Source organism: Mobula birostris, chromosome 12 (genome assembly GCF_030028105.1).
Source record: "Mobula birostris isolate sMobBir1 chromosome 12, sMobBir1.hap1, whole genome shotgun sequence".
NCBI classification, from domain to species: Eukaryota; Metazoa; Chordata; class Chondrichthyes; order Myliobatiformes; family Myliobatidae; genus Mobula; species Mobula birostris.
The window spans coordinates 59,925,863-59,939,698 of NC_092381.1; the positions used below are offsets into that span (position 1 = coordinate 59,925,863).

Sequence of the window (13,836 nt, forward strand, 5' to 3'; positions counted from 1 at the left end):
ATGCGTGAAGATGTTATTAACGATGTTGTAGCAGGGCCTTCAAACAAAAAAATATATTCGGGCCTTCAAACAAAAAAATATATTCAAGGTAACCCAGCAAAGTTAACATAATTATGTCTCATTTTTGACCAAGTTATTGGAACTCTTTGAAGAAGATGTGCAGTATATAAAAGATGGATGTACTATATTTTTGGTAGGCGTTTTGTAATGTTTGTGCCATAAGTCTGAAGTACAAGTTAAAGCTTGTGATTAGCATAATCACAGAGGTAACATAATGGTTTAGATAGGAGATTATTTGGCTGACAAGAACTAGGGGAGAGCATAAATGGATTATTTTCTGGTTGGCAATGTATAGGTGGTGATGTACCACAGGGAGTATTCTTAAATGCATCCTTAATATTTTACAATTCATGTAAAAGGTTTGGGTGAAGGTGCTGAGGGTATTGTTGCTAATTTTGCTGTGATGCAAAAATAAACCAGGAAGTAATTTGACACATGGACACAAGGATGGTACAAAGGGATTTATGTAAGCAACTGAGTGGGCAAAGATGTAGCAAAAGTGGTTTGATATGGGAAAATGTGGCATCCATTTTGGCAGGAAAATTAAAGATAAGTATATTCTTTAGGTAGTGAGAGTTTCCAGAATTCTGAGCAGCATGATTCACAAAAAACTCGTGTATAGGTGTAACACTTGCTCTGCCTAGCGGCATGATCTCGGGGGTGTTAACCTCCTGCCCGGCCAAACTTTCGAACTCCCGTTTGGGTGGATGCTGCGTGAAGTGTCCCCTGTGTCAGATCAGTACCCCGAAATAACAAACAGTACACAATATGCGGTTAGACAAGTAAGATTTTTTAACTCTTAATTTGACTATGAGACTAATAGGAAAATAAAATATAAAACAAAAGGCGCCAATAATCTTATTAAACAGTCCAGTGCACAAATCGTTGGAGCTCACAGATTTTCCTTCGCTGATCCTCCTTCGATCGTCGTCAACCTCCCGCCCAGAGCCCAGGGGTCGGGCAACCCACCGACTCCTCAAGTCAAATCCTTTTTCTTCATCCTGCTTGTGCCTTCTCCCCAAGGCCCGCGCAAACTAACAGCTTTAGGCAGACAAGAAAGAAATAACATATCTCCCATTGGATAAAAGTCCCGTAATCACTAGTCATAACCCAAACATGTTGCTACAGAAAACCCATTACCTCAGCAGTTAACATTACAGAGAAGCCATTTTATTAGCCTTAACAGTTAACATAAAAGAGAAACTCTTACATAGGTACAACAAGTAATTAGAAGAGTAAATAGACTATTATAATTTATTGCCAGGTGTTTGAATATAAGGTTATGTTTAAGTTGTATAGAACATTAGTGATGTCACATCTAAAATAACGTACAGCGTATGATGCTTGTTTAATGTTGTCATAGCTGGGGGTGATAGTGGGGATAAAGAGCTCCAAATGGTGTAAGACTCTTAACAGCCTCTGACAACCAAGTCCAACTCTTGGCCTACGTGTGTGGCTTAGATACCAGGCCCAGAAGAACTGTTTCTACGGACAAGAGAAGTGGCAAAGGTTGACCACTGGCACCTCAAAACTAGGTGCCTTGGGAGGGTGGGGCTCGTTAGCCTTGGATGGAAGCCTGCCTAGGAGAAGGAAAACTCTGATTTTAAACTTCTGCTGCATTGTGGCCATACCCACTCATGGGAAAGGCTTCAGGAGTAAACCCTGAGGAGCCAGAGTCCCAAGGCAGTTTGATCGTAAACACAAAATACTCTGCAGACGCTGGGGTCATATCAACACACACAACACACTGGAGGAACTCAGCAGGTCGGGCAGCATCCGTGGAAGCGAACAGTCAACGTTTTGGGCCGAGACCCTTCATCCTGACGAAGGGTCTTGGCCTGAAATGTTGACTGTTCATTTCCATAAAGGCAGTTTGATGTTGTTTACAATTTCACTCTGGCAGCCTCTGCGACGACACTGGTGCCAAGCTGTATCAGTGCATGCCCTTCCCTTGGACTGCATCAGTGGTGTGGAGAGGGGAACTCGCTGTATGGGCAACAGCCAGTTCTTCACCCCCCCCACCCCCAACAGGCTTGTGCCCTGGAGAGGACACAGTCCACCAGAGGCACAAACCTATGATCCCCTGAGATTGATGGCTGCCTACTATGACTATATGATATTGATCCCCTTATTTAAGGGAGGATGTAATTACTTCTTAAAGAAGCTTTATAGACTGATACATGGAATAGGCATGTTGTTTTGTGGGAAAATATTGGGATCTAGGCTAGACTTGCAACCACTAGAGGTCATAAGAGTCCAAATTGATTCGATGGAAAATATCCTGAGGGCTCTTGACATGATTAGTTTGGGGAGAATGTTTCCTCTTACGGAAAATTTATAACTATGGGATACTGCTTCAGAATAAGCGTATTGCCCACTTAAGATGGAGATGAAGTGAATAATGAAGAATTTTTGACCTGAAGTGTCACTTCTGTTCATTTTCCTCACTTCTGTTCATTTTTCCACAGATGCTATCTAATGTCCCCTTTATTTTCAACATTTTGTTGTTTTTTTTAAACTTATGAAGCAAAGTTATTCTCAGAGGGTTGAGGGTCCTTGGAATTCTCTTTCCTCAAGGGTGGTGGAAAGAGTATCATAGAGTGAAGTTAGATTAATTATTGAAAAACATGGGGTTACTAGGGACAGTTAGTCATTTGGAGTTCGGGTACAGTCAGGTCATCCATGATTTTATTGAATGGATGAGCAGGCTTTAGGGGCAGCATGGTAGCTGATGCCATCATGTTTAAATCTAGATTTCTTTAAGCAGACCGAACTTAATGAACTACTGCTAACTGTGACTACATTTGCTACCTAGTTTACCATGTTGCTTCTAGTTATTCCTGCAGGATGAGATAATAACAATAGATTGTATTGCTTGACCAAATTTTATTGTTTAAGAAAATAAGTAGGATCAGAAGAATGCAATTTTGTATTTAACCAGTTTATTGTAATGTGGGCAAGACAGCACATTGCCCATCCTTCATCATCCTTGAAAAGATCACGGCAAGGTTCCTGAACTTATACAGCCTTTCTGCTGTCTTCCCTCACTGCTGTTGAGTGGGGAGTTATAGGACTGGGGCCTGTTAACGTGGAAGGAATGGATGTATATTTCCAAGCAAGGGAGGTGTGTATCTCCGAGAAGAACCTGCTGTTGGTTGTTTTCTGATGAACTTGTTGCTTTTGTCCTTCTTGGCAGAAGATTCTGTTAAAGTAACCATGGTAACTGCATGGTGCATGGTTTTGAAGCGTTGGTTCCAATTGGTACCCACCGTCATCATCGTCTGAACCCTTAGTGCCTAGGTGGCACATGGGGACTCCAATTTGCCCATGGGATGTATAAAATGTTGCTAGCAGTGAAAACTAGTGAAAACTATTTGATTTTATTTAGATCAATTTCTTTTGTGCTACAAACACTATTTACAGAATACATGCAGCTTACTTCACATAATCATAAAAGTAGGGTGAGCAACTTCCCCACATTTCAGATGAATACTGTATTTTTATAATGGCTTACTATGAAGAAGGATATGTTTAATTTGATCACTGCTTGTCAACCTGAAAACTTCTACCCAACTTATCATCAGCTATCTTGTTTCCCTGCAGCAGTCTCTACCTTTTTAGAAGCACTTGTCTCCAATTTAAGATGAGCTTCAAGAAATAAGTCTATTTGACAGAGTTGCAATCTATTAATATGTACAATATATAAAAAAAAGGTGAATATTAGATCGATGCTTTTTGAGGCCTTTCTGCAGATCCACATGCCTACACTGATATTCTTTCAGCTACGTTTTTTCATATGGCTAATGCTTCGACAGAGACCACTTGGACTGAAGGCCCTGTCTCGAAAACATAAAAAACCTACAGCACAATATAGGCCCTTCGGCCCACAATACTGTGCCGAATATGTACTTACTTTAGAAATTACCTAGGGTTACCCATAGCCCTCTATTTTTTAAGGTCCATGTACCTATCCAAGAGACTCTTAAAAGACGCTATTGTACCTGCCTCCACCACCGCCGCCGGCAGCCCATTCCACACACTCAACACTCTCTGCATAAAAAACTTACCCCTGACATCTCCTTCCAAGCACCCTAAAACTGTGCCCTCTCGAGTTAGCCATTTCAGCCCTGGGAAAAAGCCTCTGACTATCCACACGATCAATGCCTCCCATCATCTTATGCACCTTTAGAGGGTCACCTCTCATCCTCTGCCGCTTCAAGGAGAAAAGGCCAAGTTCACTCAACCTATTCTCATAAAGCATGCTCCCCAATCCAGGCAACATCCTTGTAAATCTCCTCTGCACCTTTTTGAAAGTTTCCACATCCTTCCTGTAGCGAGGTGACTAGAACTGAACACAATACTCCAAGTGGTTTCTGACCAGTGTTCTATATAGCTGTAACATTACCTTTCGGTTCTTGAACTCAGTCCAATGGTTGATGAAGGCCAATACTCTGTATGCCTTCTTAACCACACAGCAGCTTTGAGTGTCCTAAGGACTTGAACTCCAAGATCCCTCTGATCCTCCACACTGCCAAGAGTCTTACCATTAATACTATATTCTTCCATCATATTTGACCTACCAAAATGAACCACCTCACACTTATCTAGGTTGAACTCCATCTGCCACTTCTCAGCCCAGTTTTGCATCCTATCAATCTCCCGCTGTAACCTCTGACGGCCCTCCACACTATCCACAACACCCCCAACCTTTGTGTCCACAGCATATTTACTAACCGATCCCTTCACTTCCTGATCCAGATCATTTATAAATATCACAAAGAGAAGGGATCCCAAAACAGATCCCTGAGGCACACCACTGGTCACTGACCTCCATGCAGAATATGACTTGTCTACAACCACTCTTTGCCTTCTGTGGGCAAGCCAATTCTGGATCCACAAAGCCAGGTCCCCTTGGATCCCATGCCTCTTTACTTTCTCAATAGGCCTTGCATGGTATACCTTATCAAATGCCTTGCTGAAATCCATATACACTACATCTACTGCTCTACTTTCATCAATGTGTTTAGTCACATCCTCAAAAATTTCAATCAGGCTGCTAAGGCCTTTGACAAAGCCTTGCTGACTATTCCTAATCGTATTATACCTCTCCAAATGTTCATAAATCCTGCCTCTCAGGATCTTCTCCATCAACTTACCAACCACAGAAGTAAGACTCACTGGTCTATAATTTCCTAGGCTATCTCTACTCCCTTTCTTGAATCAGGGAACAACATCTGCAGCCCTCCAATTCTCCTGAACTTCTCCCAGATCATTGCCAGAGGCTCAGCAATCTTCTCCCTCGCCTCTCACAGTAGCCTGGGGTATATCTCGTATGGTCCTGGTGACTTATCCAACTTGATGCTTTCCAAAAGCTTCAGCACATCCTCTTTAATGTCCATATGCTCAAGTTTTTCAGTCCACTGTAAGTCGTCCCTAAATCGCCAAGGTTCTTTTCCGTAGTGAATACTGAAGCAAAAGTATTCATTAAGTACCTCTGCTATCTCCTCTGGTTCCATGCACACTTTTCTACTGTCACACTTGATTGGTCCTATTCTCTCATGTATTATCCTCTTGCTCTTCACATACTTGTAGAATGCCTTGGGGTTTTCCTTAATTCTGCTTGCCAAGGCCTTCTCATGGCCCCTTCTGGCTCATAATTTCATTCTTAAACTCCTTCTTGCTAGGTTTATAATTTTCTAGATCTGTATCATTACCTAGTTTTTTTGAACCTTTCATAAGCTTTTCTTCTTGACTAGATTTTCAACAGCACTAGATTTTCAACAGCCTTGTATATCACTGTTCCTGTACCCTACCATCCTTCCCCTGTCTCATTGGAACATACCTATGCAGAACACCACGTAAATATCCCCTGAACATTTGCCACATTTCTGCCGTACATTTCCCTGAGAACATCTGTTCCCAATTTAAGCTTCCAAGTTCCTGCCTGATAGCTTCATATTTCCCCTTACTCTTACTTTTGTGCTGTAGTGTTCTATGACTCTACATTTCCAAAAATCTACTGAATTAGTTGAATTCTTTGGGAATACACTTGTACACAACTTAGCACTGCTCTGCAGAGTAATGATTTGTTATAGTGCTCTTGGTCCTCCAGTCCAAAATGTCATATCTGCATTTCTCCTGCATTTATATATAAAAAAAAATCTGCAACTGTGCTGGTAATCAGGCGGGAATCTCTACCATCCTGTGGTACACAAATGCATCCCATAGTTTCCTTTTTTCACGTTCCAAGTACTAGTGCAGGTTTTGATTTTGTGTGATAGTGTATGAGTTGAGAGTAACTTAACAACCCATTTTACATCTCTCAATTATTATTCGGGGAAATTCCATTTCTTTAGAAGAACAATGTTTTTCAATCAGAATGTGATAATTGACGTACTACTACTTCCACTCTCAAAAAATGTACATTTGCATTTGTACTAGTGGCCTGAGCGCATCTATCACTGTGAAAGTGGTGTTACAGCATTGGATTTCTCTTCGGATAGCCCCAATCTGCTGGCAGTTGGCTTCTACAATGGACTTGTGGCTATCTACAATGTACGCAACTCTGAAAATGGATTGCTTCTGGATAGCAGGTGAGATCACCAAATTATTTTGGTTACCATGACAATGCGGTGCTGAGCATCATCTTTTATCTTTTTTCCTGAATTGGTTGAGTTCCTGAACTTATGCAGTTCTGACTGCTAAGTCAAAAGAGAGATGCACTCCACAAGACTTGGTTCCAGTAACAGATTGTAGTAAGAAATAAGGCGCTAAATACTATTTAATGCATTTGGGCAAGCAGTGTCTCCATCTAACTCAAGGATTTACCACTGCGGAATTGTTTGAATGTTGGCAATTCCATTTGGATCTATCAGCCAAAGTTAAGATTCACCCTGTTGTTTTCAGAGCACTGAAATAATTTTAACCAAGTGTTTATTTGCCTCTCAGTTGAATGATCACCAGCTATCTTTGTAACTATTAGCCCTTTGATAAGCTGGAACCTGTATTAAGTTATTTGCAGTACTATAGAACCACTGGCATTTACCAGTTTAAATGGCAGCAAATCCATATTTTCAAACTTCCCCACATTGAAAATCCCAAACTCACTTGTCAATATTTAGTGGTGTATGGTTAAGTACACCATATATTCAATTCCATTAATTTCAATAGTGATTTTGAATTTCTTTATTTTTAATTTTTCGCATCTAGACAAGTCGGAGCCACGGCAGTTGCATTTGTCAAGGGTTTCAGGGAAACCTTGGTAGCAGTTCTTCCTTAGTGCATTAGGTCCAAATACTGGGAACTGGGACACTTTGACTGTGCAGGATAGTGGACCTGGCAAGTTTGGATATGGGGTGACTCCAGGATGTGAAATGTGGGTGGTGGTGATGAATGTCAGCAACACCTTGTTTGTTGTTCATGGACAAGTACTCTTAAAAAGTTGAAAATCATATTTCAATTGGGGACTTTAGAAAAAAATTGTCATTTTTATCATTTGTAGTAATGATATGAATAAGCACATTGGCCCTGTCTGGCAACTGAAGTGGACTGAACAGGATAGAAATTCCAAAGGGGATGAAAAGGAAGGGACATTGTTCTCTATTGCTGCAGATGGTAGGATTGCCAAATGGACTCTTGCAAAAGGACTGGAATCATCCGGTAAGCCTTGAATCCAATCATTGAGTGTTGGAGATGGGAGGAAACAGTAAATTACTGTTTATTTTGCTACTCTTAAGTTGCCTCTAAAGTATAACTGAATAAGGGATTGAGGCTTCAATTTTGCAGCTTCAGTTCCAAGGTTAAATTTCACTTAAAACAAGTATTTGTACATTATAATTCATTGTTGTTGTTGTTCAGTTGTTTAGTCGAGTCCAACTCTTTGAGACCTTGTGGACCATAGGGTTCATAGGGTTTTCATGACAAGATACAGAAGTAGATTGCCAGGTCTTTCTCCCTTGCAGATACTGCTGCAGCCCAGGTTGGGACCCGGCTGGGTTTGAACTCAGGGTCATCTGCCTTGAAGTCCCTTACTGATGTCACTACACCTCCAGCCAGCCCATAATTCATTACAATTTCTTATTTATTTATTTGGCTGAGGCTGAATAAGTTTCAGGCAAATAAATAAATAAATCCTCACTTGTGCTGTTATCACAGGAATGTGAATTCATGAAGTTTCATTGTGTAACATTCATTTTATACCCCAGATTTAATGAGGATAAAACGAACAAGTGTACAGACAGCTAAAAAAATTATTACTGATAAAGAAAAGAAGAGTGAAGCATCCATATCTCGCCAAGCGCCAGGAATGTGTTTTGATTTCCACCCAAAGGTATGTTTAATAAAATCTAAACTTTTGGAACATAGAGCATTTCAGCATGGTACTGGCCCTTTGGCCCACAATGTTGTGCTGACCTTTTAACCTAATCTAAAATCAATCTAACCCTTTCCTTCCATATATCTCTCCATTTTTCCACATATCCCTCCATTTTTCCATCATCTATGTGCCTATCTAAACACATGCGGAGCAAGCCATTTTTGAATTCTTTGGTTTTTTTTCATGGGCGTTCAGAGAGGCAGGGCTGCGCAGGCGTGTGACGTCAGGCAGTGAAGCGCAGAAGATTTAAAAGGAACAGTGGGCATCGTAGTTTGCGGGCTGTGGAGTGAGCCGGGAGCAGAGTGAAGGCTTAAGGGCTTCAGCTCAACGGGCTTAGGCGGAAATGGGCGAGGCGACGAGGGTTTGGTATTCATTTTTTGTTGTTATTTGAGGAGAGGGGAAATATGAGTGTATTATAGAGCAGTTTGTTATTCTCGGTGCCAGATGTGGGAGGTCCTGGAGTCGCCAGGCAACCCGCACGTCCACATCTGCGCCAGGTGCACCAAGATGCAGCTCCTAGGAGACCGCGCTAAGGAACCGGAGCTGCAGCTCGATGACCATTGTCTTGTCAGGGAGAGTGAGGAGTTGATAGAGAGGAGTTACAGGCAGGTGGTCACACCGGTGCCATGGGAGGCAGACAAGTAGGTCACAGCTAGGAGGGGGAAGAGGAAGAGTCAGGTAATAGAGAGTACCACAGTGGCTGTGCCCCTTGACAATAGGTACTCCTGTTGGAGTACTGTTCGGAGGGGGGTACAGCTTACCTGGGGGAAGTGACAGTGGCCGTGCCTCCAGCACAGAGTCCGGCCCTGTAGCTCAGAAGGGTAGGGAAGGGAAGAGGAGGGCAGTAGTAATAGGGGACTTGATAGTAAGGGGGTCAGATAGGCAATTCTGTGGACGCAGTCCGGAGACCCAGATGGTAGTTTGCCTCCCTGGTGCCTGGGTCCGGGATATTTCTGATCGCATCCAAGAGATCCTGAAGTGGGAGGGTGAGGAGCCAGAGGTTGTGGTACATATGGGTACCAATTACATAGGTAGGAAAAGGGGAGAGGTCCTGAAAGGAGAATATAGGGAGTTAGGAAGGGAGTTGAGGAAAAGGACTGCAAAGGTAGTAATCTCAAGATTACTGCCTGTGCTACGCGACAGTGAGAATGCAATGAGGTGGACGATAAATGCGTGGCTGAGGGATTGGAGCAGGGGGCAGGGAGTTAAGTTTTTGGATCATTGGGACCTCTTTTGGCGCAGGTGTGACCTGTACAAAAAGGACGGGTTACACTTGAATCCTAGGGGGACCAATATCCTGGCAGGGAGATTTGCGAGGGCTACTGAGGTGACTTTAAACTAGAATGGTTGGGGGGATGGGAATCAAATTAAAGAGACTGGGAGAGAGGAGGTTAGTTCACAACAGGGGGATGGGAACAAGTGCAGAGAGACAGAGGGGTGTAAAATGAGGGTAGAAGCAAAAAGTAGTAAGGTGAAAAGTAAAAGTGGCAGGCCGGCAAATCCAGGGCAAAAATCAAAAAGGGCCACTTTTCGACGTAATTGTATAAGCAAGCCTGAAGGCTTTGTCTGTCAATGCAAGGAGCATTCGTAACAAGGTGGATGAATTAAAAGTGCAGATTGTTATTAATGAATATGATATAGTTGGGATCACAGAGTCATGGCTCCAGGGTGACCAAGGATGGGAGCTCAACATTCAGGGACATTCAATATTCAGGAGGGATAGACATGAAAGAAAAGGAGGTAGGGTAGCATTGCTGGTTAGAGAGGAGATTAACGCAATAGAAAGGAAGGACATTAGCCGGGAGGATGTGGAATCAATATGGGTAGAGCTGCATAACACTAAGGGGCAGAAAACGCTGGTGGGAGTTATGTACAGGCCACCTGACAGTGGTAGTGAGGTTGGGGATGGCATTAAACAGGAAATTAGAAATGTGTGCAATAAAGAAACAGCAGTTATAATGGGTGACTTCAATCTACATATAGATTGGGTGAACCAAACTGGTAAGGGTGCTGAGGAAGAGGATTTCTTGGAATGTATGCGGGATGGTTTTTCGAACCAACATGTCGAGGAACCAACTAGAGAGCAGGCCATTCTAGACAGAGTATTGAGCAATGAGGAAGGGTTAATTAGTAATCTTGTCGTGAGAGACCCCTTGGGTAAGAGTGACCATAATATGGTGGAATTCTTCATTAAGATGGAGAGTGACATAGTGAATTCAGAAACAACGGTTCTGCACTTAAAGAAGGGTAACTTTGAAGGTATGAGACATGAATTAGCTAAGATAGACTGGCAGATGATACTTAAAGGGTTGACGGTGGATATGCAATGGCAAGCATTTAAAGATTGCATGGATGAACTACAACAATTGTTCATTCCAGTTTGGCAAAAGAATAAACCAGGGAAGGTAGTGCACCCGTGGCTGACAAGGGAAATTAGGGATAGTATCAATTCCAAAGAAGAAGCATACAAATTAGCCAGGAAAAGCGGCTCACCTAAGGCCTGGGAGAAATTCAGAGTCCACCAGAGGAGGAGAAAGGGCTTAATTAGGAAGGGGAAAAATGATTTTGAGAGAAAACTGGCAGGGAACATAAAAACTAACTGTAAAAGCCTTTACAGATATGTGAAAAGAAAAAGATTGGTTAAGACAAATGTAGGTCCCTTACAGCCAGAAACAAGTGAATTGATCATGGGGAATAAGGACATGGCAGACCAATTGAATAACTACTTTGGTTCTGTCTTCACTAAGGAGGACATAAATAGTCTTCTGGAAATAGTAGGGGACAGAGGGTCTAGCGAGATGGAGGAACTGAGGGAAATACATGTTAGTAGGGAAGTGGTGTTAGGTAAATTGAAGGGATTAAAGGCAGATAAATCCACAGGGTCAGATGGTCTGCATCCCAGAGTGCTTAAGGAAGTAGCCCAAGAAATAGTGGATGCATTAGTGATAATTTTTCAAAACTCTTTAGATTCTGGACTAGTTCCTGAGGATTGGAGGGTGGCTAATGTAACCCCGCTTTTTAAAAAAGGAGGGAGAGAGAAACCGGGGAATTATAGACCGGTTAGCCTAACATCGGTGGTGGGGAAGATGCTAGAGTCAGTTATCAAAGATGTGATAACAGCACATTTGGAAAGTGGTGAAATCATCGGACAAAGTCAGCATGGATTTGTGAAAGGAAAATCATGTCTGACAAATCTCACAGAATTTTTTGAGGATGTAACTAGTAGAGTGGATAGGGGAGAACCAGTGGATGTGGTATATTTGGATTTTCAAAAGGCTCTTGACAAGGTCCCACACAGGAGATTAGTGTGCAAACTTAAAGCACACGGTATTGGGGGTATGGTATTGATGTGGATAGAGAATTAGTTGGCAGAGAGGAAGCAAAGAGTGGGAATAAACGGGACCTTTTTAGAATGGCAGGCAGTGACTAGTGGGGTACCGCAAGGCTCAGTGCTGGGACCCCAGTTATTTACAATATCTATTAATGACTTAGATGAGGGAATTAAATGCAGCATCTCAAAGTTTGCGGATGACACGAAGCTGGGCAGCAGTGTTGGCTGTGAGGAGGATGCGAAGAGGATGCAGGGTGACTTGGATTGGGTAGGTGAGCGGGCAAATTCATGGCAGATGCAATTTAATGTGGATAAATGTGAGGTTATCCACTTTGGTGGCAAAAACAGGAAAACAGATTATTATCTGAATGGTGGCTGATTAGGAAAAGGGGAGGTGCAACGAGACCTGGGTGTCATTATACACCAGTCATTGAAAGTGGGCATGCAGGTACAGCAGGCAGTGAAAAAGGCGAATGGTATGCTGGAATTCATAGCAAGAGGATTCGAGTATAGGAGCAGGGAGGTACTACTGCAGTTGTACAAGGCCTTGGTGAGACCATACCTGGAGTATTGTGTGCAGTTTTGGTCCCCTAATCTGAGGAAAGACATCCTTGCCATAGAGGGAGTACAAAGAAGGTTCACCAGATTGATTCCTGGGATGGCAGGGCTTTCATATGATGAAAGACTGGATCGACTAGGCTTATACTTGCTGGAATTTAGAAAATTGAGGGGGGATCTTATTGAAACGTATAAAATCCTAATGAGATTGGACAGGCTAGATGCAGGAAGATTGTTCCCGATGTTGGGGAAGTCCAGAACGAAGGGTCACAGTTTGAAGATAAAGGGGAAGCCTTTTAGGACCGAGATGAGGAAAAACTTCTTCACACAGAGGGTGGTGAATCTGTGGAATTCTCTGCCACAGGAGACAGTTGAGGCCAGTTCATTGGCTATATTTAAGAGGGAGTTAGATATGGCCCTTGTGGCTAAAGGAATCAGTGGGTATGGAGAGAAGGCAGCTACAGGGTTCTGAGTTGGATGATCAGTCATGATCATACTGAATGGCGGTGCAGGCTCGAAGGGCTGAATGGCCTACTCCTGCACCTATTTTCTATGTTTCTATGTTTCTAAACGTCTGTTAAATGCCCTTAATGTAGCTGCCTCTATCACCATCCCTGACTGCAGATTCTATGCACCCACACAATAAACAAAAAACTTTACTCTGATATTCCCACTATACTTTCCTTCAATCACCTTAAAATTATGCCCCTCCTATCAGCCATTTCTGCCCTGGGAAAATATCTCTGGCTGTCCACTTGATCTATGGTCTTATCATCTTGTATACTTCTATTAAGACACTTCTCTTCCTCTTGCTCTACAGAGAAAAGCCCTAGCTCACTAGACCTATCCTCCTAAGTCATACTCTTATATCCAGGAGCATCCTGACAAACTTCTCTGCATACTCTATAAAGCTTCCACAGTCTTCCTATAATGAAACAATCAGAACTGAATACAATATTCCAAGAGTGGTCTAACCAGAGTTTTATAGAGCTGCAACGTTAGCTTGCAGCTCTTCAACTCAATCCCGTGACTAATGAAGGCCAGCATACAATATGCCTTCTTAACAACCACACCAACCTGCGTGGCAACTTTGTGGGATCTATGGACATGGACTCCAAGATCCCTCCGTTCCTCCACACTTCTACGAATCTGCCATTAATCCTGTACTCTATCTTCAAATTCAACCTTCCAGAGTGAATCATTTCACACTTTTTGGCAGTGAACTCCATCTACCACTTCTCAGCCCAGCAATGCATCCTATCAATGTCCTTTGTAACCCTCAACAAACTTCTACACTATCCACAACAATGTCAACAATCGTGTCTTCTGTAAGTTTACTAACCCACCTTTCTACTTCCTCATCAAAATTATTTATAAAAATCTCAAAGAGCAGGGGTGCCAGAACAGATCCCTGTGAAAAACTACTCGTCACTGACTTCCAGGCAGAATACGCTCCATCTACAATTACCTTATATGGGCAAGGCAATTTTGAATCCACACAGTCAAATGTCCC

The 13,836-nt window shown here is 42.5% G+C and overlaps 1 protein-coding gene across 2 annotated transcripts in view; it reads left to right on the forward strand.

The window, feature by feature from the left end:
* dnai4 (dynein axonemal intermediate chain 4) overlaps positions 1 to 13,836 on the forward strand; it is a 99,218-nt gene that overhangs the window by 61,711 nt on the left and 23,671 nt on the right. For both annotated transcript variants that reach the window (XM_072274693.1, XM_072274694.1), the window contains 3 exons: positions 6,502 to 6,653; positions 7,562 to 7,719; positions 8,265 to 8,389. In XM_072274693.1, coding sequence (XP_072130794.1) covers positions 6,502 to 6,653; positions 7,562 to 7,719; positions 8,265 to 8,389 — 435 coding nt within the window. The remainder of the gene's footprint in view (positions 1 to 6,501; positions 6,654 to 7,561; positions 7,720 to 8,264; positions 8,390 to 13,836) is intronic.